Source organism: Schistocerca serialis, chromosome 4, assembly GCF_023864345.2.
Source record: "Schistocerca serialis cubense isolate TAMUIC-IGC-003099 chromosome 4, iqSchSeri2.2, whole genome shotgun sequence".
Classification (NCBI taxonomy): domain Eukaryota; kingdom Metazoa; phylum Arthropoda; class Insecta; order Orthoptera; family Acrididae; genus Schistocerca; species Schistocerca serialis.
Genome location: NC_064641.1, coordinates 467,426,570 through 467,453,233, shown reverse-complemented (window position 1 = coordinate 467,453,233; position 26,664 = coordinate 467,426,570). Strand labels below are relative to the sequence as shown.

The window sequence follows — 26,664 nt, the reverse complement described above, 5'->3', positions numbered from 1 at the left end:
CTTTACTACTTTAAGTGTCTCATTTCCTAATCTAATTCCCTCAGCATCACCTGACTTCATTCGACTACATTCCATTATCCTCGTTTTGCTTTTGTTGATGTTCATCTTATATCCTCCTTTCAAGACACTGTCCATTCCGTTCAACTGCTCTTCCAAGTCCTTTGCTGTCTCTGATAGAATTACAATGTCATCGGTGAACCTCAAAGTTTTTATGTCTTCTCCATGGATTTTAATACCTACTTCGAATTTTTCTTTTGTTTCCTTTACTGCTTGTTCAATATACAGATTGAATAACATCGGGGAGAGGCTACAACCCTGTCTCACTCCCTTCCCAACCACTGCTTCCCTTTCATGCCCCTCCAGTCTTATAACTGCCATCTGGTTTCTGTTCAAATTGTAAATAGCCTTTCACTCCCTGCATTTTACCCCTGCCACCTTTAGAATTTGAAAGAGAGTATTCCAGCCAACATTGTCAAAAGCTTTCTCTAAGTCTACAAATGCTAGATACGTAGGTTTGCGTTTCCTTAATCTTTCTTCTAAGATAAGTCGTAAGGTCAGTATTGCCTCACATGTTCCAACATTTATACGGAATCCAAACTGATCTTCTCCGAGGTCAGCTTCTATCAGTTTTTCCATACGTCTGTAAAGAATTCGTGTTAGTATTTTGCAGCTGTGACTTATTAAACTGATAGTTCAGTAATTTTCACATCTGTCAACACCTGCTTTCTTTGGGATTGGAATTATTATATTCTTCTTGAAGTCTGAGGGTACTTCGCCTGTCTCATACATCTTGCTCACCAGATGGTAGAGTTTTGTCAGGACTGGCTCTCCCAAAGCAGTCAGTAGTTCTAATGGAATGTGTCTACTCCCGGGGCCTTGTTTCGACTCAGGTCTTTCAGTGCTCTGTCAAACTCTTCATGCAGTATCGTATCTCCCATTTCATCTTCATCCACATCTCCTTCCATTTCCATAATATTGTCCTCAAGTACATCGCCCTTGTATAGGCCCTCTATATACTCCTTCCACCTTTCTGTTTTCCCTTCTTTGCTCAGAACTGTGTTTCCATCTGAGCTCTTGATATTCATACAAGTGGTTCTCTTTTCTCCAAAGGTCTCTCTAATTTTCCTGTAGGCAGTATCTATCTTACCCCTAGTGAGATAAGCCTCTACATCCTTACATTTGTCCTCTAGCCATGCCTGCTTAGCCATTTTGCACTTCCTGTCGATCACATTTTTAAGACGTTTGTATTCCTTTTTGCCTGCTTCATTTACTGCTGCATTTTTATATTTTCTCCTTTCATCAATTAAATTCAATATTTCTTCTGTTACCCAAGGATTTCTACTAGCCCTCGTGTTTTTACTTATGCTATTAGGGTCACTGCAAATTTTGGCGATATACATCTCAGTAAAATAGCTTATCATGTCTATTTTCATCCTGTGCTTTCGTATGGCATCATATTCTGGGGTAACTCATCATTGAGTAAAAGAGTGTTTATTGCACAAAAGCGTGTAATCAGAATAATTGCTGGAGCTCATCCAAGATCATCCTGCCAACACTTATTTAAAGAGCTAGGGATCTTCATTGAAGCCTCACTGTATATGTATATATATATATATATATATATATATATATATATATATATATATATTCACTTATGAAATTTGATATCAACAATCTGAACGAATTAAAAAGAAATAGCAGTGTACATGGCTACAACACTAGGAGAAAGGATGATCTTCACTACTCAAGGTTAAATCTAACTTTGGCTCAGAAGGGGGTAAATTATGCTACCACAGAAGTCTTTGGTCATTTACCTAATAGCATCAAAAGTCTGACAGATAGCCACATAGCATTTAAAAGGAAATTAAAAGAATTTCTGAATGGCAAGTCCTTCTACTCATTAGATGAATTTTTGGATATAGTAAGTGGGTAATTTCCGCAATTCCCACAAAAAAATTAAAAACATTAAGTGTCATGTAATATTTTGTCTAATTTAATATCTTGTATAGACACCTTTTATTAACCTGACTCGTTCCACATCATTATGAAGTGTCATATTCGTGAGCTATGGAACAAGTACTAATCTAATCTAATCTAATCTAACAAACCCTTCTCACAACCAGTGCCCTGAAGTCCTGGCACCCAGGTCGCCAATTGTGTTGTAGTAAAAAAAATACATGTCTATGAATGGAAAAAATTATTTTAAAGTATATTACAATTGCATTCCATGGACTTGTTACGCTGTTATAACAGGCAGAGAGGTGCTACTCCGACGTGGCGCGTCCCCACGTGGCGGATAAGGGGGGGGAGGGGAGGTCCTCACTGGCTTGGCAGCGGACTTGAGCGAAATAAAATAGCTCACGTGGACCAAACACAAATCCTCTGGACTAACACTCCAGTTGTATCTCGAGCAATCTTCGGAAAGCTCCACCACTCCAACCTTACAAATTTTATGTGTTATAAGAAGGGAAAAAAAACAAATTACCCCAGGGAGTAAACTCTCTCGACTTCAGGACGCAAGCAGGCATTTCGGATTGTTGGGAGCCTGCACTTTCTGCTCTTCTTTTATCGAAAGGACCAGAAAAACTCAAATTCAAGAAGAAATATAGTATAGGAACACTGAACATTAACTCACTGTTAAAAACAGGAAAACATCAAGAACTGACTCACGCACTTTAGCACCATAATATCCTAATTCTGGCACTACAAGGAACTCGCTATACTGATGAAAATTCTTTTGAAATGGGCAATTACAGAATTTATGAAGGAAAACCAGCAGAGTATATCTTTGAAAAATGCCTTCTATTGGGTACAGCCTTTATTGTTAGAAGAAATATAACAGAGTCCATAACAAACTTCAGCACTATATCCAACAGGTTCTCAACATTGACGATCAGATGTAAAAACAAAATGTATACGCTAGTGAATGTTCATGCTCCAACAAATATTGACAATAAAAAGATCCAAACAAAGTATAGACATTCTGCGAAGAACTAGAAGACACCATTCAGAAGATTCCAAAGGAAAATGTCATCATTCTGCTCAGGGATTTTAATGCACAGTTCGGAAAGGAGAAGAAATACAAAAAATCGTTGGAGGATACCCAGCACACAAGAGGACAAACAACAATGGAATAAGACTTGTGGAACTCTTCCAAATCTTCAACCTCAAAATTATGACAACACACTTCAAGAAACATCCCAAGCAGATGAAGACTTGGAAAGCACCCTATCATCTCCTTGGATAGTTCCAAATTGACCACATGGCCATTTCTAGAAGAGAATTTAAGACAATTTAAAATATTAACGTACAGAAAGGAGCCAAAATAGATACGGATCACTATCTTGTTAAATCTAAAATTAAATTCATCCCATATTCAGGAAGAAATAATAATAAACCTATGATGAAGCATTTTGAAACCAGGAATATTGTGGTCAGATACTCAAAATTATTTCAAGTCCAAATAGCAAGGTGAGACATGGGACGAAACGAAGTCTCAAATAATGAAAGCGGCAGAAGAATCTCTTCCAACCAAAACTAAACACAAGAATATCTGGTGGAATGAAAATTGCAATGAGGCTTTGGAAAAAAGACAAAAGCTATGGCAAAAATTTAAATCCAATCCGACACAGAATAGCCAGGAAAGGTTCAGAGAAGGTAGAAATATAGCCTCCTACACAATCAGAAACGAAAAGAGACTGTATGAAAGACTATCCCTTCAACAAATACAGGTGTACATCACCCCAAACAAATCCAGAGACTATTACCAATCTTTCAAAAGACACCTGAAAGGTTACGAACCATCCAGTTTAAATTTTCGTGACAAATCAGGGAAATTAGGTAGAGACCTTCTCAACTGCAAAGAGTCTCCATGGAAACCATAATTCAGAACTCCAGAAGAAATCCCTGCAGAATCACAACCACAAACTCTAAATGAAGTCCAGCAAGCTATAAAATCCCTCAAGAACAACAAATCTTCTGGTGAAGATGGAATCACAGCTGAACTTTTGAAACTAGGTGAGGAAAAAGTAGCACTACACCTTGGTACAATTATTAACGAAATTTGGAGAACCGAGAAGATCCCAGAAGATAGGAGGATGGCACTTATACATCCACTTCACAAAAAGGGTGACAGATAAAATGTGAACAGTTACAGGGGGATTTCCCTTCTGTGCACTCCATACAAGGTCCTTTCCAAGATATTACTAAATAGGATTGAAGCAGTTCTCAATCCACAGATAGGAGAATACCAAGGTGGATTTAGAAAAGGGATGAGCTGTTTCTAGCAAATTATTAACCTTAAAAAAAATTAGAACACATGCTGGTGAAACAAATGTTACGACATTTATTGATTTTAGAAAAGCGTATGACTCCATAGACAGTGAAAGTCTCATTAGAACTCTGGAGGAATTTGGAATTGACAGAAAAACTAAAGAGATACTAAAGCAAACACTGACAGATACCAAGTCCAAAGTCAAATTTCGAGGCAAGATTTCTGAACCTTTTAAAATCCAAATGGGTTTGAGACAAGGGAATAGACTCTCCCCAAGTTTCAAACAATTCCCTGACCCAGAACATGTGACTATAGGCGTCCCACAGGGAATTGTATTAGGCCCAATATTGTTTCTTATACAGGGTGTTACAAAAAGGTACGGCCAAACTTTCAGGGAACATTCCTCACACACAAATAAAGAAAAGATGTTATGTGGACGTGTCCAGAAACGCTTAATTTCCATGTTAGAGCTCATTTTATTTTCGTCAGTATGTACTGTACTTCCTCGATTCACCGCCAGTTGGCCCAATTGAAGGAAGGTAATGTTGACTTCGGTGCTTATGTTGACATGCGACTCATTGCTCTACAGTACTAGCATCAACCACATCAATACGTAGCATCAACAGGTTAGTGTTCATCACGAACGTGGTTTTGCAGTCTGTGCAATGTTTACAAATGCGGAGTTGGCAGATGCCCATTTGATGTATGGATTAGCAAGGGGCAATAGCCGTGGTGCGGTACGTTTGTATCGAGACAGATTTCCAGAACGAAGGTGTCCCGACAGGAAGACGTTCGAAGCAATTGATCGGCGTTTTAGGGAGCACGGACCATTCCAGCCTATAACTCGCGACTGGGGAAGACCTAGAACGACGAGGACACCTGCAATGGACGAGGCAATTCTTCGTGCAGTTGATGATAACCCTAAAGTCAGCGTCAGAGAAGTTGCTGCTGTACAAGGTAACGTTGACCACGTCAATGTATGGAGAGTGCTATGGCAGTACCAGTTGTTTCCGTACCATGTACAGCATGTGCAGGCACTATCAGCAGCTGATTGGCCTCCACGGATACACTTCTGCGAATGGTTCATCCAACAATGTGTCAATCCTCATTTCAGTGCAAATATTCTCTTTACGGATGAGGCTTCATTCCAACGTGATCAAATTGTAAATTTTCACAATCAACATGAGTGGACTGACGAGAATCCACACGCAATTGTGCAATCACGTCATCATTAGAGATTTTCTGTGAACGTTTGGGCAGGCCTTGTTGATGATGTCTTGATTGGCCCTATGTTCTTCTACGTACGCTCAATGAGCACGTTATCATGATTTCATACGGGATATTCTACCTGTGCTGCTAGAACATGTGCCTTTACAAGAACGACACAACATGTGGTTCATGCATGATGGAGCTCCTGCACATTTCAGTCGAAGTGTTCGTATGCTCCTCAACAACAGATTCAGTAACCGATGGATTGGTAGAGGCGGACCAATTCCATGGCCTCTACGCTCTCCTGACCTCAACCCTCTTGACTTTCATGTATGGGGGCATTTGAAAGCTCTTGTCTACACAACCCCGGTACCAAATGTAGAGACTCTTCGTGCTCGTATTGTGGACGGCTGTGATACAATACGCCATTCTCCAGGGCTGCATCAGCGCATCAGGGATTCCATGAGACAGAGGGTGGATGCATGTATCCTAGCTAATGGAGGACATTTTGAACATTTCCAGTAACAAAGTGTTTGAAGTCACGCTGGTACGTTCTGTTGCTGTGTGTTTCCATTCCATGAATAATGTGATTTGAAGAGAAGTAATAAAATGAGCTCTAACATGGAAAGTAAGTGTTTCCGGACACATGTCCACATAACATATTTTCTTTCTTTGTGTGTGAGGAATGTTTCCTGAAAGTTTGGCCATACCTTTTTGTGTAACACCTTGTATACATTAACGAATTCCCACAAAGTATCAGACATGGAGAAAAAATACTTTTTGCTGATGACAGCAACATAGTAATAACAGGTGAAAACCCAACACAACTGTCAGAAAGGGCAAACGAGGCTCTCAATGATGTCCACAACTGGTCATTAAAAAATAAAGTATCCCTAAATGTAAAGAAAACTAACTATATTAACTTCCAATTGAACAAAAAAACACAATGCCACTAGAATAAAAGTTAATAATAATGAATTCGAATGTGTAACAAGTACCAAATTTTTAGGGATGAATGTAGACAGCCAACTGAAGTGGACAAACCATGTCAACATTTTGGCAAAGAAATTATCCACAGCATGCTATGCTCTTTGAATCCTTGCACTGGTATGCAATAATAGCTGTCGTAAAATAAAATATTACGGATATCTACACTCAGTCCTCAGCTATGGGATCATATTTTGGGGAACAAGTGCCAGTAACATACAAACTGTGTTCAAAGTACAAAAAAGAGCCATAAGGATAATGACAAACAGCAACAACAGGGCCCACTGTCTAGAATTATTTAGAAAGTTAGGCATTCTAACTGTTTCTTGTGTGTATATCTTTCAGAACATAATGTTCATTAAGAAAAATTTCAACATGTATAAAACAAACAGCCTAATACATGACCATGAAACAAGATCTTGTCACCACCTCCATCTAGATAGAAAGAACAAGACAAAGACGCAAGAAAGTATATTTTATAATGGGATAAAACTGTGTAACAAATTACCACAGGAAATTAAAGAAATAAATGAGCCACTCACTTTCAGACATAAGCTTAAAACCTTCTTAGTAAGTAAAAGTTGTTATACTGTAAAAGAATATTTAACATAGATTTAGATTATTAGCAACATATGACATTATCACCAAAATATGATGTAATTATAAATGTGTGTATGACTAGTTATAAAAACTACACAAAATATGAGAAATCTGTTTCATTGTAAATGTAAATGTGTGCTCATGTATTATAAACTGACGACATCCATACAATATATATTGTTCCACGGATGAATGTATAAATAAATAAATAAATAAATAAATAAATGAATAAATAAATACAACATCACTTTCGAAAAGCTTATGAGGGAGACACTGGAGGAATAAACACAACAAAAAGTAAAGGGAATTTCATTTGGAGGTTCAGTAAAGGCCTTACAATACATGCACTAGCTTTTGCAGATGATATTGCTCTCCTATCCACAAATATAGCAGATGCAATTAAACAAATAGAAATCTTGGCAAACCATCAGCTAAATTTGATTTACAGATATCACAAGAAAAAACTAAATTCATGTGTAACAAATATAAGGAAATCAAAGAATTGCACACAGTTGTTGGATGTATCAAAAGGGTCAAACACTTTAAATATTTGGGAGAACCAATAACGGATACTGGCATAGAAAAAGAAGCTGTCGAACTTCGAGTAGCTAAACTTAGGAGGGCACACATTTTAACACAGAAGCTGCACAACAAAAAATGCCTGTCTCAAAATGCAAAGTTATCAAACAACAATACAATGAAGAGAACAGAAGTTTAATATGCAGCAGAAACACTCACCTTCAAGAACAAAGTACTAATAGATGAGCCTGAGAAGAAGGAAAGAGTTATTCTGAAGAAGATTCTTGGTGGACACAAAAAAATTATTGAAAAATAGGTACAGATGAGTATCTACATCTACATCCTGACGGTGTGTGGCGGAGGGTACCTTGAGTACCACTTTCGGTTCTCCCTTCTATTCCAGTCTCGTATTGTTCGTGGAAAGAAGGATTTTCGGTATGCTTCTGTGTGGGCTCTAATATCTCTGATTTTATCCTCATGGTCTCTTTGCGAGATATACGTAGGAGGGAGTAATATACTGCTTGACTCTTTGGTGAAGGTATGTTCTCAAAACTTCAACAAAAGCCCGTACCGAGTTAGTGAGCGTCTCTCCTGTAGAGGCTTCCACTGGAGCAATGAGAAGATCTACCAATTTATTAAACCAGTCACAACGGAAATGAGAAAGAGAAGGCTGATGTTCTTTGATCATCTGGTGATAATGGATGATGGCAGATTAACGAAGAAAATCTTCAATATAATTCAACAGAGGAAAACACCCAACCCTTGGTTGCAAGAAATAATGAAAGACCTCAGTGAACTTTGACTTACAGAAATGGACGCAGTGGATAGGGACAAATACAGAAAAGTAATAACTGAATTCCAGGTTTTTCAGGAGGCTCCAAAACCGAAGACCAACAGGAAACTAACAGCTGAACATCTGGAAAAAATGGCAGCAGACAGAAAAGCAGCCGTAGAGAAGACAAAGAAAAAAAGTGAACCTGAAATAAAATTTGTAACGAGGTCATTAGTTGGCCAATTTGTGTAAATAAAAAACAAAATAATACAACTGCATTATTAAAAATTTTGTGTGTGAATGATTTTTGGCAAATTGGACTTCGTCTCTTACATTTCAATTGTAGATGAAGGTAGCTGAATTCAAGGACACCAGTGTGTGTAAAAATATGAAAATCCTCCTTACTTGGTTCCACTTCACTTCAATAAAAAATACTTAATATCGGTATTGATATCAAATCTTATCTTATTTCGCGACATATATGATACAAAACACTCGTAGCCCATTATACTCTGATCTGCACTTCTTAAAAAAACTTCTACATACCAAAGAGTGAGAAAAACAAACCATGTATAATGAAAAATGAATGATGACGTTTTTCATTTGTCTGTGCCTTACTGCACATGCATAATTAATGCATGGCCATGTATTGGGAGGAAATTAGATTAGATTCAGATTTCTTTACATAGACTCAAAAATTGGGTGGTTCTCGCTGATATGGAACAAGTCAGAAAGTATAACATGAAATATTTTCATATAATACTTACTACCCTGATCATTGGTCTGGAGACCGTAAAAATATATGAATACCCTACAGTTAACTGGAACTGCTAAAATTTACAGAATTAATACACTGTGAGAATAAAATACAGGTATGCACTTTTAATAAATTTCTTATACAGAGAATACCTCATCTTGACTGTTGTCACTAAATGCTGTCTAAACTGAAATGTAACAATACAGTCCTTGTTCAGATATTCATCTATAGAGTAGGACTTGCCTATCAAGAAGTCTTTCAAACTCAGTTTAAACTGTGGTTTATCTGAAACCAAGTTTTTAATGGTTGCTGGCAATTTATTGAATGTGTGTTCCTGAATACTGGACCCTTTTATGGGCCAAAATAAGTGATTTAAGGTCTTTATGTAGACTGTGTTTATTCGTGGTACTGATTTTATGTATTGAGCTATTGGTTGGTAATAGAGCTGTACTACTTGTAACAAATTTCATTAAGGAATAAATATACTGAGAACCAATGAATAGAATACAAAGTTTCTCGAACAGGTTTCTATATGATGTTCTTGAATTTACACCAAAAATGAGTCCTACTGCATCTTTTACACCCTAAAAACTTTTGCTCGCATTGACGAGTAATCTCAAAATAGAATGATAGCAGCCAAAGTATGCATTTTTTATGTTTTTTTATCTCCTACATGTGACATCATTTTCACTGCAAATACAGACTTGTTAAGGTGCTTCAGAAATTCTGTGGTATGCCCTTTCCAAAAGAATATTACTGAGTTATAATCCCAGAATTTAAACACTGTCAACTTCTTCGATCTGCATGTCTTCATGTGTTATACACATGCTGGAATAAAATCTCTTACAGGTTCTGCTCTACATTAGTGGGTCTTCTCGAAGTTTAATGACAGTGAACTAGCTTTAAATCATTCATTAATGTCAGTGAAACTTTGATTAGCAGCCACATCTAAATCTATTCTTGATTTGCTACTCATTGCAATGCTTGTATCATCTGCAAGCAAAACAAACTTATCATGTGACAATTAACAGACGAGAGGCAATAAATGTACACAAGAAAAATCAATGGGCCAAAGATGGAACCTTGAGGAACACCACATATAGTTAATTCCCAATCAGATGAAGATTGACTGCTTACTGCACAGGTTTTTCGCAATGACACCGTTTGTTTCCTGTTGTTTAGATAAGACACAAACCATTTTGCAGCCTTGTTAGTGACACCATAATATTCTAATTTTTTAAGGCTTTTGACAGGTCACTGAAAGTGCCAGTAGCCTCCAATTCTAATTTGTTATGTAATGAATCAAGTTCAAATGTGTGTGAAATCTTATGGGACTTAACTGCTAAGGTCATAAGTTCCTAAGCTTACACATTACTTAACCTAAATTATCCTAAGGATAAACACACACACCCATGCGCGAGGGAGTACTCGAACCTCTGCCGGGATCAGCCACAGAGTTCATGGCTTCAGCACCTTAGACCCGCCAGCTAATCTGGTATGGCATGAATCAAGTATGTTCTCATTTTAAGTGTAAATAACTTTATCTATATCCAAACTATGACTTGGACAAGGAGACACTTGAACAAAATCTTTTCAAATGGTTTTGAAAAACCCAGAAAAAGTGAAATGATAGTTTGATGGTATCTCTTTATCCCCCTTCTTGTAAAGAGGCTTAACTTCAGCATATTTTAGCCAGTCTGGAAATGTTCTGCTGATAAAAGATTGATTACACAAATAAGAACTCAACTCACACGAGTATTCTTTGATTAACTTTGTTGATGTGTTATCATAACCACTAAAGAGAGGTGGCACAGTGGCTAGCACACTGGACTTGCATTGGGAGGACGATGGTTCAACCTCATTAAAATTTCAGCATATTAAACTTGATTCATAACTACACTGGTGCCTTATTTAGGATTGTGAAAATGTGAGTTTGTAATCTTACATAACACATCAAATATGGAGCCAAGATTGGGAGACTGCATACAACACTGCATTCATAAAATAACACATGAAGAACATTGAAACATATGCAAGAGGAAATTAACCACAACCAACCGATTCAATTTTCACCCAAAGAAGTTACGTCCGTAGCACAATCCTGTCCGTTGTGAAATTACCACACACTGGTATACTAAATTCATACTAACTCTCTGTGAAATCTTCCCAAAAAGAATAGCTGAGGGCTACTTTGATGATTACACTACATGCTTCACGTTGTCAACTTGGTTTACACAACGAGTGTAACTCCACAATAATTTTGATAATTAAAATAAATTACATCGAAACACAAATTACAAAAGAAAAACCTCAAACCGGTTACTATCGTCTTACTATTAACCTGATGGGTCAAACAATTGTATGAGCACGTGGTACTGGTCTCACAAAGTACACCCCACGTAGGTTGAACATAAAGAAAAGTTGTTACATTGAAAAATATTGTCAAGACGAGATGTTATAATCTCACGCACATTCGCATTTAAGATTGATGATCTTAGTTAGAGTTACGGATCATCCACATATGGTTCCAGTTTACTCACAAAGTATTAACAAAGAAACTACTGGAAGATATTCTGAACTTCACACTCGAATTACACTGTGTTGCAATTTAAGATAACATTAGATATTTTAGATCTAAACCTGAAATAAAAGTGATTAAATTTTCAGTTAGGCTGAACTTAAGAAATCCATTGTCCTACGGACTTAGCAGACACGCGCTTAGCCAGAGATCTTACCATTTCAGACGCTCGCCGCGGACAGACTGCCATGGGCCCCCTACCGAGGGTGCTTCACAGATACAAACGAAAGTGACCAGAGAGGCAGCTCCCTATACCAACATGACAAGGGACGGACAGGACCATACTGAGAATAGAAATCTGCTTTTATAAAGCATAGCCACCTGTTCCAACGTTGGTCCTACTGTTCTCTAGCAGACAGGCTTATCTGCTACCATCAAGCATACAACTAGAAATACATTTGCTCATTCATCCTTTCACACAGAAGGTAAGGGGGATGACAGTATCTTATCGTATACAGTATATAAAAGAAAGCGGATGTAGGTTCCACATGAGACTCCGTGACATGAATTACATATAAACTGTGTTTTAATGTGTAGTAGTGTGACAGATCGTTCTTGATTATGTGTAAAAGTAACATGTTCCACTGCTCAGTCTCCTCCCAGATAGTCAGAAACATCACAGTAAATTTAGAAGTGGAATGTATGTCGAAAATGACAACAGATTTAAGAAATTAACATGAAAGGAATCCAACAGAGACCTTTCATAACCCCAAAGCTCCGGGAAAAGACTGTGCAGGGAATTTTCTGGCCATGCTAGGACATTCCCAAGTGGGGAATTCCCAACTTAAACCAAAAATGTAAGGAGAAGGCAAAAGGTCACCAGCTATTCGCTAAAACACAATAATTTCAACACATCTTTAGAATCTACCAATTTCAAAGAGAAAAAAACTATCTGTGACACTTATTTAAAAGATAGTGTGGACCTAATTCGGTCAGCAAGTTAAAACAACGGTCCCTGTGTCATTAATATGAAAACAATTTCTAGTTGTTACCCTTATGGAGTTCACCAGTTTTTGCTCATTGCAAGAGCCAACTGATAACAGGAAAATTCATAACTGTTTATTAACAAGCTAAATTTATGAAAATAGCAAAGGTGCCACAACAATTAAAAAAACGTGAAAATAACATCAGTATTATAAAGCAGAACATTACAATGCACAATCTTCAAAAGCAAAAAAACAAAATTCTAATAATAAAAAAAACTACAATTAATTATCTGATTCTTACCCTTATGGGGTTCCTCACTATAAATAGGTCCCATGCAAAGGCTATCGATCACAGTCCAATGAGAAAGAAAATCTATCTGACTGATGAACGAAGCAATGCCACAGGAATGAATTTACGAAACAAAATATCACAAATCTAATACATCACACAAAAACAAACATTGATAAATAAAACAGCTCTGAAAGTTCAATAATCACATATAAAAAACACCAATAAATAAAACACCTGCAAAATGCAAGAGTTAAAGTCTAAAAAAAACAATAAATAGAACACCTGCAAAATACACGATCAAAGTTTCTCTGAAAGAACACACGTATATGCATTGGACTAAGAACCGTATAATCACTGTTCACTGGCACACTCAGTAGTTCCACTGTTCCGAGGCACATTATAAGAGGGGGGTGGTGGGGGGGGGGGTTCGTCGCCGAGCTGTCAGTAGGGATTTTTGTCCATCTGTTGCGTGCAACCCCGCCATCTCTGCTCTCTCATGAAATTTCTCTTAGTGGCCCGTGTCATATACATTTCTATTTGGTTCCATGTTTGTGTTGTCAAATTCGTGCGGTATCATCTTTTGACTCGCCAGGTTGATATTCCTGGGCAAGGATAACACTTAATGGCTCTTCTTTGTGCCATCCTTAGCGACCAGAGAACATCGAACTACGATTTACTGTCGCTTGACAGTGGGCATCCGCCAGGAAATGTTGATAGGCGTCGTTGACAGTACCTGTCAAAAGACTCCACCCCTCTTTATCCCCTGTCTTCTGTCGTTTCACCGCGGCAGTCTCGTCACGATCGCGTGTGTGTGGTGCATTGCCAGTAGATGGATTTCCGCGCAGTGGACCGCTTGGCCATCTCAGGTCATCGCCTCCACGAAGGGTCGCACTGGTGCGGCCGCCCGTTAACTCCGGGTGCAAGGGAAAGTGTTTGCCCCGCACCCATCTATTGTTGTCGAGCGTGCTCCAGAAGTGGCCCAGCTGACAGTATGTTCTGCTGGAAAACCCACCTGTTTACCACTAGTCCTCCTCCTCGCTGCTCCCGCTGTCTCGTAAGAGTATAGCTGGTTCGTTTTCACGTTCTCAACTGCATTCACAGAAATTGTTCATCATAGTTATGTGATTACAAAATGTCATACATAATACGACAATTCTTAAGAACAAAGATGAGACCTAATTTTTTAAAAAAATAAAAAAGTTACATGAATCGACAATGTAAACATAAAAGTTAAATGACTTGACAACATAAAAAAAATAAAAGTGAAATGACTTGACAGTATAAAAATAAAAATTAAACGAGCTGACAATATAATATCTAAATCCACATCACTAATGTGGTTCACTTGCGTTTTAATAAATCAAATGCTACTTATTAATTCACTAAAATGAATAGGATTATGAATAATGGAAGTATAGGTCAGGACAGCATAGGGTTCACATGTTATTTACACACACACACATGCACACCTATTGTCTATACTACAAACTAACTACCCATAAACATGTATTACTCAAAATTTTTCTTCAATCCACTACTAGTTAATCCAACAAGCTACTTCAATGCTACTTCAACATAGTGTTTATACCACTACAACATTGTTCTAATTCGTCCTCTTCCTGACACTCACGGCATATGTCTTGTCACATGATAAATGTGGAGAAACTTTCCTTAAACATACACAGTAAAAAGAACAATGGTTATTTACACGCCAAAAGATTTATACCAGTTGACACACCTGATAAGAGACTCGCAATTATACATTTATCATATTCATATATATCAACACATAAAACAGTAAGACAATTTAATCTAAAATTACGTTATCACAAGAATTAATCACACAGATGACTCTGAGAAGGGTAAAAATATTTTCATCATACAGGTTATACTACATATTCTTACCCATTTTCCTCCAATTTCGTTCCTTCTTTAAGTTATCTTTCGCTTCCGAATCAGTTATTTCGCCTGTGGTGGTTATTCTGGATTCATTTCTCATGAATGGCAAAATTGTGGTCGCTCTATTTTGTAAAACAGTTTCATCTTAACATCCTATTGAACTTACAACTGACACAAAACATCCGAATCCATTTGCTGGAAAACTGCTCGTCATTTGACTGCCATAATACTATTTCAGGGCCACGTGAATTACACAAACCACAACTCTTCTTTCACGTTGAAGGGAATCAATCTACTTACGAAATCCACAGACAGCACTTTACATACTCACCTTTAAAGAACAAAAAAGACATATTAGCATATTAGCACATATTGGGAAGCCATTGGTTAAACAATTGTATTATCGCATCCTGTTTTCAAGATTCCAAACTTACTCATTCCCTTCTCAGAGTTCTCCTATCTTCAAAAATTCATACAGCACGCATACTATAGTAAGAGATCCACATTTATGCTGACAGATATAGAATAGTAATAGATAGATAGTAGCGCTAAAGGCAGAAAATCGGAAACAAGGCTACTAACAGCTGGGGACCTGGGTTTGCCAGACCCGTAATACCCATAGATCAGATATTCCCCTGAGTTTTGCATTAATTCAACACATGGTTCCACTTTACTCACAAAGTAGTGACAAAGAAACTACTGGAAGATATTCTGAACTTCACACTCGAATTACACTGTGTTGCAATTTAAGATAACATTAGATATTTTAGATCCAAACCTGAAATAAAGATGATTAAATTTTCAGTTAGGCTGAACTTAAGAAATCCATTGTCCTACGGACTTAGCAGACACGCGCTTAGCCGGAGATCTTACCACTTCAGACGCTCGCCACGGACAGACTGCTGTGGGTCCCCTACCAAGGCTGCTTCACAGATACAAACGAAAGTGACCAGAGAGGCAGCTTCCTATACCAACATGACAAGGGACGGACAGGACCATACTAAGAATAGACACCTCTCTACTTTCATAAAGCGTAGCTACCTGTTCCGACTTTGGTCCTAGTGTTCTCTAGCAGACAGGCTTGTCTGCTACCATCAAGCATGCAACTAGAAATACATTTGCTCGTTCATCCTTTGACACAGAAGGGAATGGGGATGACAGTATCTTATCATATACAGTATATAAAAGAAAGCGGATGTAGGTTCCGTATAAGACTGTGTGACATGAATTACATATAAACTGTGTTTTAAAGTGTAGTAGTGTGACAGATCGTTCTTGATTATGTGTAAAAGTAACATGTTCCACTGCTCAGTCTCCTCCCAGATAGTCAGAAACACCACAGTAAATTTAGAAGTGGAATGTATGCCGTAAATGACAACAGATTTAAGAAATTAACATGAAAAGAATCCAACAGGGACCTTTCAATTTTTAGACTTCTGTTTGATTTGAGTTAACTTTAGGAGAAAACAGTTTTCAGAAGAGGAAGTAACTTTATTAATGCATGCTTTGCATTTTTCATTTGAGTCAGAAGTGTCTATACAATTCATGTCTTCGAAAAATCTCCTAAAATTCTCAATTTTTGACTGATTTATTACCCTCCCATCCTCAGATTTAGTAGATTTTTTTGCATGACAAATTACAACATTTAACACGAGTTTTGCTTGTCCTTGTCAGATAGCCCATTTACTATTGGTTTTGTGATATGACTCTTTTTCCTAGATTTGTCTACAAAGATGTTATCAGTAACAGTTGTGACGAAGCAAGCTTGGATATTTTTACTTCACCTCTTGTTTTGCCATCTGCCTCCCTAAATTCAGTTTTTTATTTTGACTAATTACCATTAACATACATGAGTATAACTTGCATCTTCATAAAAGAGAAAGTTTGGCCCAGTTTTAAAGAATGTGACATCATTCTAATTTTGTGCTTAGTTTTATGTATGTAATAGATTTTCTGATTTATTTCGACTATTCCTAGTTAATACTTTCATTATAGGGCGGAATCAGTAATTGTTTCATAACTCTGTTGTTGATATATAAACAAATATAAAGTCTATACTAATTATAAACGTTTTGAGGAACAACTAATAGTATTCTTAAGGCATCTATTTTTCTCTATTCGAAAACATGTTAGAAAAACCAGCACCTAATTAATTCGAAAATAATTTCTAGTTTCATCAGAAGTATTGTTTGGGTAACTATGTGCGTTAATTTCATAATTTAAACAAATAATTCGGCCTAAACCTTGTTGTAGGAAAAACTGTAAAAAAGACAGAAGTTTTCGAAGTATTCTGTTAATTTAATGCGTTAAGTTTTAATTGTAAGTTTTGTAAATTAAACTTCGAACGATGTGTAGTTTCAGCACTAATTATTGTGAGGATATATAAGGGCCTGAGATAGTCAGTCCACGGCCGAGTTTGAGATGACAAACCTGCGTTGATTAGAACAACAACAACGCTTCAGCTTAACTATGAAATAAATGTTACACAATTAGGCTGTGTTTTGAAAGCAATGACAGTGACTGTTCCATACGTACCTTGATATTCTTTAAGAACTGTTTGGTTGGGTTTTTACTGCTCGTAGATGTTCAACAGTAAACTATTGTAGCAGTATGTGGACGTTCGCCTGCAACCTATTAACGAAGCTTATCGGATGTTAAACAATAGTGCACTGGCTATATAACTGTGTATTATTGGGGGTTTGTGGACAGTGAAAGTAAAGTACTATGAAACTCAAATGTACACCTGTCGGCTACATCATTTAAGGTAGTCAGTGTTGCACTTCTACAACCCATTTTTCAGCCAATGTAGCAGCACAGCTCGTCGACACCAAGGACAACAAACGAGGAAACAAAGCTGGCAAACCGTCACACAGTCTCAGAGCATTTACCAACCCTACTTGCAAAGTTCATAGTAAGAATCTAATTGAATGACAGTTTTGCTTATTGCAATAATTGTTCACAGCCAGAGGTTTTCAATAAATCCAGATTAAAATCACCAGCAACCACTATATCCATGTTTTTTTTTTTTTTTTTTTACTTTGGAGTGGGACAATAGAGCTTCCAGATTTCTTATGAAATGGTTGGAGTTTCCTGAAGGTGCTCTGTATATACATACAATTATAAAAGACATATTATGAAATACTACTTCTGTTGCACAAGCTTCAGCGTGCTACTCTGAGCAAAATTTATTAATGTCAATATTTCTGATATCAAAACAGTTTCTGACAAATGTGGCAACTCCTCCTTTTTCCATATTTCCTCTACAGAAGTAATAAGTTATCTTGAATCCTGTAACATTTAACATATCTATGAGCGGTCACATGATATTTACAGAGGCAGATTGTACCAACTGGTTTACTCAAATCTAATTCTTCAGCACATATAAACAACTCATTAAGCTTTCCCCTCGGATATTCTGTTGTAATAAGGATATCTGTTTTTGTGCACTGTCTCCATGAAAGGTGGATGAACCTTATTTTTCTGTCAATTTTCCAACATATGCAGTTTCAATCAGAGGCTATCTGTATGAATTGTGTGCATTAAAATTTGGTATCTGTCTGCCTCTTTTATCAGTGTGAATGTCATTTCCAGTCTGTCTCTCAACATCTTTTGTTTCTGCCCTTCCTGCCCTAAAAACCTGCTGTTCTGTCACTTGCAACCACTTGCACTTTACTGTTTGTGATAGTGCCCCCCCCCCCCTCCAACTACCTTAAGTTATTTGCTACTAGCCCAGACAGTTTTCTCTTTCCTTTTCTGTTGAGGTGAAGGCCAGTATAATCCCACCTATTGATAGAGTCGACAAGAACCACACTGATACAAGACCCCATACTTGATCCAAGTAGCTGTTCCACCTCTAAATTAACTCTTCTAACAGAAGAGTTTAAATGAGGACAGTCGTGGCGCCTCAGAACAGACACAAGCCCAACACCACTAACTCTTGCTGCTGAAGCTATCTTTACCAGGTCACCCTCAATCGAATGAATCGGGTCCCTATCTATACTATTGCCCAACCCACCCACTATTACCATGGTGTCTTCTTTGTGAAGTCTTTGCAAAGTGAACCTACAGCCTCTATCAGCTGATCCAGACTTGCACTAGGTTTTAAAAAACTTGTGACCTGGTAACTTGACCCTAGTTAATCCTGCAACAGATGGCCAACCCTTCTTCAATGTGAACTACCTAATAACAAAACTTTCTTCTTCTTCACAACTTTTTCTGACTTCTTACTTCTTACTTCTCAAAATCTTTGTGAAAGTTTCTTGTGTCCTGTCTACTCCTACATCTACTTGTGGCTCATCAGTTTACACCTTTGACAATAGATCACATCAGCTTTCCACATCGACAACAACACTGTCCGAGAAAGTCCTATTCTTATTTTTTCCATAACCTGTTGTCGCTTCCCACCTTCTTCCTTTTCCTCCCTTAACCTTTCCTGATCCTGTTTTGCCTTATCCAGTTCCATCTGAAGGGCAGCAGTCTTCTCCTTCTGTTCCACTGCCTTCCTGTCTGCAGCAAATCCTACACAACCAATGAGCCTTGTTTATATCTCTGATTCCCAAGCCACTACAGTCACCCACATTAAAGAAACTGCAACAACCCTCACATCACAACCCATAACTAACACTCCTACAGCAAGTCATACACTTCTCACTCATGGCAAACAAATTTTAGCTTTAGTCTCAATTAAACAAGAATAATTTCACAGATTACTCAACTAATATTAAAAACTTCCGGAGAAATAGAAATGATTAATAAATGAGCTTGTTGCTCATGTGATCAGCAATGGACAGATGATGTCAGCCATCAAAACTTTCCCCCAGAGAAACCTTGACAATGCCATGACATGACATGATGTGACTGCATGGCCAGTGTAGATGCTGCCATTTGAAATGCATCGCAGAATGTTTTGATGGGATGGAACTCGACGTGACATGATGGGCAGTGTGAATTGGCTTTTATCCTCTACAGCAAATATGGTTCGAGAAGCCCATAGTAGATGGGGGCACATAGAAGTTGTTTGTTGGTATAATGTGAAAAAATATTACATTGCTTAATTTACGAGAGACATTGTCTATATATCGTCCACATTGGAGTTTACTACCAAATGTAAACACCAAAACAATTACAGAGGTTACTTCTTTCAGTTTTGTTTCATATATGTATATATCTATGTGGTCTTCATTTTCTCTGTTCATGAACACCACGAACATTGTCTTTTTAAATTTATGATCACCAAAAGCTATTCTGTTTGAGTCAATGCATTATGTTGTTTGTTAAACATATGAGGTTCTTTTTCTATATTTACTAACCTCATGTCATCAACATACTGTAATACTCATTTTTTTCACTGATTTCAATATTTGCGTGAAGAGACTCAACAAAAGTGAACCAAGTACTGACGCTCGAGATGCACCATGCTCTAACTTCAGATCTGCCTCTGATCTCTGTAGTCACAGATTGCTTTCTGTTCTCAATCCATTGTAGTGCATGTTCACACATGCCATAGCTTCCAAGTTTTTCAATTAGTTTTGTGAAAATTAATACATCAAAAGCTATAGAAAAAACCAAAAAACTTAGCAGATAACGAGTTTTTATAACTAATGTATTGACTACTGATTCTTTTGGTACTATTTTCTGTACATTTCCCTTATTGGGAACCATGTTTTGCTGGAATCGGAATACTATGTTTCTCTAGAATTATAGTATGCCTCCTGTGCATAAAAATCTCTGTTATTTTTGAGAAACCAAATAGTAAGGATTCTGTTCTGTATGTATTTAGGTCATCTTGTCATCTTTCTTATGCCTTTGTATCAAATGGTTCAAATGGCTCTGAGCGCTATGGGACTTAACTGCTGAGGTCATCAGTCCCCTAGAACGTAGAACTACTTAAACCTAACTAACCTAAGGACATCACACACATCCATGCCCGAGGCAGGATTCGAACCTGCGACCGTAGCGGTCCTGAAGTTTCAGACTGTAGCGCCTAGAACCGCACGACCACTGTGGCCGGCCCATGTCTTTGTAGTCTACTACTTTGTTTAATTTAAGCCTTTTTTCAGAATACCCCTTGTGTGAAGCAACAGTTCACTGTATCCGAAAGTTGTTGAAATATTTCTTCACTCACATGCTTAATTCGATACTTAATAATCTTTTGCAGACACTGCTCTATGAGTGAAAGATGAAAGACTACTTGTGTGTAGCAAGAAAAGGGATGATTCCAATACTGAACCTTGTGGAACACGACCACTCATTTGTTCTCACTCAGAGTATGATTTATCATGAGAAATGTATTATCTGATATGACCGTTTACTTGCTATCTATTATAAGTGGAGTGAATCACAAACCGATTGTACCGCGGAAGTCATAAGTTTGAAGTTTCTCATCAATAATATTGCGATTTACGCCTTTAGAGACCATCTTTTATAATATTTAGATACATATTAAGTGAAATCGTAGGGGGCAGTGGAAAAACCGTTTCGAAAATCAAATTGTTTTTGTCTAAGTGAAGCTAACTAAATAAAATTTGTTGCTGTTGTCTTCTGCTTTGCTTCCTGATTGTTCACAATTACTTTAAAACCACAGTCGGCAAACCTAAAAATATATTCTTGTCTGTTCTTGTTAATTCAACCTGTGAAATCACCCATTGCACACAGGTCTTCTTCGTACGCAATAGAAATGATCTTTTAAATCCATATTTTAAATATATGCTAGACACTGTCATTACCCCACTATTGTTACAGCAACAGATTACTTTTTTATCAGTTTTTTCTACTTGGTTTTATTAAGTATTTCCAGAACTCATCAAGTAATACTGCAGCAAGGTGATCAATAGATGGAATAAATGTTTGTAAATGATTAAACAAACGTTTGATACGCGACTGATGTTGAAATAAAAATTTATTTTACTGGGTTTCATAGCACTTATGCAGCGATAAATTGAGCGTGGAATGCGAACAGCGCAGTGATGTAACCAAACCTGTGACATCGGCGTGAGCCGAGGGGCGTGCGCTAAATGTATGTTGATCTTTAGTTGGCGATGTGTTAGTAATTAAGCCGGTTAAAATAAAGTCTCTGAATTAGTAGAAGTGTGTTGAAGTTTTGAATAGGAATTGCGTGGATGAAACATTAGTGAGAATATGTTTAAAGTGTCAATGGTGAACTTCCTGTGTGTCGGAAAGGATTTTAACCGGAGTGGGAAACTGGAGAGTGTACTGAATATTGTGCTAATTATTATGTTAACGTAGCATTTGAACGGCAAGTGATTTACGTAATTACAGTACATCCTATCTTGCGATTCTTTGGAGAAACGCTACACATGATGTGAAAAAAATTAGCTAACCGTTTTGTACAAGACAAAAACTGCGTTATTCCTTTCGGTACACAGATAAAGGACTGCACAGAGAGAAGTGTCCGACTGGAAACTTACGTACGTTTCATAAGATTTACGATGGAAGAAGTGGATAAAATAATTATTCACTCTCTGCGGCAGGTTGGATGGTAAGTTTGTGATAGGTTTAGTTGATAATGAGTACCCTTTAGTTACTGTGCTGTCAAACCACACATATCTGAATTTACTAATTAGAAAAATTGTTTTGTCGTTGCATGCGAGTGTCATGAAAGCTAACTAAAGTGAACGGTTTATGAATGATAGTTTGGTAATATTTCTGAACGTTCAGAGGTCTGCTACAACACTATTAGCAAATCTGATTGTATGTTCTGAAGACTGCAACGAATGTGATCAACACGACAGTAAATAAAGTAGGGCAAAACAATTTACTTTGTGTGAACGAGTTGACAAGATGATAATTTTTTGTTTATTTTACTTGTGAAAATGTATTGATAATCATTATCGGTCTGTGCTCCAGGTTTCCTTTTAGCAGAGTTCATAGTTATCACGCCCTCCGTTTTCAACAATTGTTGATTGGTAACGTTTTTTATTCGTTTACTAATGTTCAGCTGACTTATGTACATCACAGAGGCACTATTTACCAACTGGTAACACGTGAAAATATGTCTTGCAGAATTTGCGGTTTGCAGGCCTTACTGGGATAGGCCTGCATGACAACATAATTCCTTGCTCCTCCGAAAACAGTGCCAGATATTTAAAGAAATGATATCAAATTTAAAGCGAGGGAGGGATATAGGGGGAACCATTAGTATACATTTCGTTTAATGCCATTAAGAACCAGCATTTTGGTAGAAGGCAGATGGAACAGTGAATGTCCTCAGCTACTCTTAGGTTGCCACAATGTAACGAAAAATTAGAAATCAAACATATAAAAGTGTTAAGATGGTTCAGAAATCTCTGACACAATGGTTTTGTGATGTTTTTGTGATCAGGAATTGTTCTCAGTAAATTGTGCATTATGTCATCAAAGAACTGTGGAAATAATGTTGAAAAGTTTAATGACATGTTGTATGTTGGAGGACATGGATGGGACAGAGATCACTGCCAAAACTGAACATTTTGGATGTTGTGAGAATGATAAAAGTTTAGAGCTTTTTTATGTCTTATCTGTCTACTTTGTTTTGAAAAATAGTCACAGCATTATTCCAGTTTTTCTGAATTGTTTCTTCCTACAGACATTGAAAAAAGCTGTTTGGATGTGTAGATGTAGATCATGCAAAACCTGATATTGTATTATCTGACATGAGATTGACTTGTTTGGCAACTGACAGCTGCAAAACTTTAGTATATACAAATGAGGTAGGCTAAATTTTTCATCAGTGTGAGACCAATGGTGCCTCAAGGAGAGGTTTATTGTTAAAATTTCAAAAGAGCAAGTTCTGGGAAGAGTCAGGTGACATATTACTTCCTTCCATATGTGTCATGAAATGACAACATTTAATCATTGTCAACCATTTGTCATTAACTGCAGCATAAAGGTGTCCTCGAGACTTTTCTGTGCGCCAGCCATAAGAACAAGTGCTGCTCCTGCATGTTTTCCAATGTCAGTCTATCATTGCATTGTCACTTAAGACTTTCCTTGTGTATTGGGATACATGAGTGACATTCGTTTATCCATTTACACCCATTTGGGGACTAGTGTAGCAGGGGATACAACCCGTTGGCTTTGGACAGTGACGTCACAAGTCGCCAAACGAGAAGCGATTCTTCTTAGTGTTGTAGCTCCCTTCAGTAGCTGATAAGTGTTTTTTGGCTTTTTAAAAAAAAAATCTCACGAGATAGAATAAACAGATCCACTTTATTAAGCAATCAGTAAAAAAACGAAACTGAAACATAACAGCAAAAGCGAAAATGGTAAACTGCTCTCTGGCGACTTGTGACGTCATTGTCCAAAGCCGACGGGTTGTATCCCCTGCTACACTAGACCCCCCATTTGCCTTGTTTCATTACAGTAATAAATAAGATTTCTACTCCAGTATGTTCTGTGATAGGCTTGTTTATTTTTCTGCCTCTCCGAGTAGTTGCTATCATGCATCTCTGCATTGCTTGCAAAGCAACTCTATCTTTGGGTAATTTTAGGATTAAAACTACTGTCTCACTGCTGCAACTGTACACATACAGTTGAATACAGACTGCTAGTAAGCAGTCTCTCTTAGACACATGGAGACTAAAGTAAAGTGTTGACACCTGTTTAATTTAGCCAAATTATGCTAGGGCATTTTTCTTTCTTGAGCTGTCCACCTAGTCATTTTCAGTTGTTCTGGTTCTGTGACTTCATTGATAATGTATACTATTTTCCATTAATTGTATTCATTATTTATTTCTATTGTAATTGATTGGTTTATCTACTTTCTAGATAATAGTATTAAGATCTGCAATTTGTTGTTGAAGTTTATCCTTACCAGAGCCAAAGAGTAGTGTCTCCTCAGATAATTAAACATTGTCCAGATATGTTTCACCAGCAAGTATTCCTTCATTATTTTGACATTTTAAGAAAACAAAAACTTCCTTTAGGCCTCTTGAGAGGAGTTTTGTTGAGATGGAATCCCTTAAGATGCTAAATTTCTTGCTAAACTGATGAAGCCTAATTTGAAACTGTAGCACGTTGTATATGTTCTCTAGTATACTAACATAGGTTGAATTAATACCTTGTTTCTCAAGGGCTATTGATATAGATTTTGCTGAAACTGAATCAAAACCTGTGGCAAAGAGGTTTCTCTGCAATATCCTTTTGTCCCAGAGGACGGTCCAGCAAGATAAGCAGGCAAACTTTTGGGAAGTAGGGGGAAGGTACTGGTGGAAATAAAGCTGTAACAGCAGCTTGGAAGTTTTGCCTGGATAGCTTAAGCCAGTAATATCACTGTCAACGAAGGGCAAGGTTCGAGTTTTGAGTCCCAGTCCAGCACACAAATTTTAAAATACTAGGAAGTGTCAGAACAGCCTGCCACTGTGCTGAAAATTAAAAATGTAATGCTGGAAGGTAATCTGATGTCTGTTAATCCCAAGCAAATTGGAAATTTCTACTTGTTCCATTCTGTAATTTCATTCACAACTAAAAAATACTTTGAGTGGTTGTACACTGGTTCAAATAGATATGGGTTGCAGTCACTTGACCCCTCACATTACTTCCTATCTTTCTTTACTTCTTCTGGTCCCAATCCAGTTTCAACCAATGTACTTTTCAGAATTTAGTGTGTGAATTGTGCAAGGAGGAGCACCCAGTGTGGCCATCCTGTCACCCAGTTCTGCAGAAATGTCCTTCCATATCCTTCCGTTGCTCCCAAAGTACCTACTTCAGGAGCAAGGACCCCCCACCCCCCAAATGCAGAATATCTCTGTCCCCCCCCCCCCCCTTCAGCCAGAGAGGCAACAGCCTCCTGTGGTCCTCTTGTGTGGAAGGGGTCCCAAGGGACCCTCTCTCCAAAGGTCTCCACTAATGCCACAGCGGACACTCGCCAGTGGCTAAAGGAGCCAAAAGCTGCTGGACAGAGAGCTTCACAGTCCTCCTCCATGCCTGAAGCTACTTCTGAGAAGTCCTCCCAGCAAGCCCCTAAAGAGAAGCGAGAGGTCAAGCAAATAAAGAAGTCTACTAAGAAAAAGGACCCTCTGGTGGCCACAACACCACCACTCCCTACCAGTTCTGCACCTGCGGATGAGGTGGAGATCTCAGTGGTCCCTGAGGACCTGGATCTCACTGATGCCCCATTCACAATAGGAATGGATACAAATACTCAATCGGTGGCAGCAGGTGATCCTGAGGCGTAATCTGCCTCCTTGCATGCTTCTTACCTTCCCAGCCTCACGATAATGTCATCCACCAGTGGAATTGCTGTGGTTTTTCCCACCACCTGGTTGAGCTACAGCAACTCTTAAGCTTTACACCTGCTTTCTGCATTGCCCTCCAGGAAACCTGGTTCCCGGCAGTGCGGACCGCTGCCCTTCGCGGCTATAGGGGATGTTACAAGAACCGTAGCGACTATATTAGTGTCAGGGGGAGTTTGTGTGTATGTCCTGAACTCCATATGCAGTGAATCTGTGCCCCTTCAAACTCCTCTTGAAGCTGTTGCTGTCAGGATAAGGACAATGCAGAAAATAACTGTCTGCGTCGTCCATATGGCGCAGTACCCTTGAACGCAATGGCTGCACTGGTTCATCAACTCCCTAAGCCTTTCCTACTTTTGGGAGATTTTAATGCCCATAACCCTTTGTGGGATGTCACTGCGCTTACTGGGCGAGATAGAGATGTCGAAACTTTCCTGTTTCAACTCAACCTCGAAACTTTCCTGTCTCAACTCGACCTCTGCCTCTTAAATACTGGGGTGCCCACAAATTTCAGTGTGGCTCATGGCACTTACTGGGCCATTGATTTATCCCTCTGCAGCCCAGGACTTTCCCATATATCCACTGGAGAGCCCACGATGACTTGTGTGGTAGTGACCACTT

The 26,664-nt window shown here is 38.0% G+C and overlaps 1 protein-coding gene across 2 annotated transcripts in view; it reads left to right on the top strand.

The window, feature by feature from the left end:
• Positions 1–21,765: 21,765 nt before the first annotated feature.
• LOC126475113 (coiled-coil domain-containing protein 22 homolog) overlaps positions 21,766–26,664 on the top strand; it is a 214,912-nt gene continuing 210,013 nt past the window's right edge. Inside the window, exon 1 of one of the 2 annotated variants that reach the window (XM_050102697.1) lies at positions 21,766–22,310. In XM_050102697.1, the coding sequence (XP_049958654.1) occupies positions 22,261–22,310 (50 nt within the window). In that variant the 5' untranslated portion in view covers positions 21,766–22,260. The remainder of the gene's footprint in view (positions 22,311–26,664) is intronic. The other variant, XM_050102698.1, reaches the window with a different exon arrangement.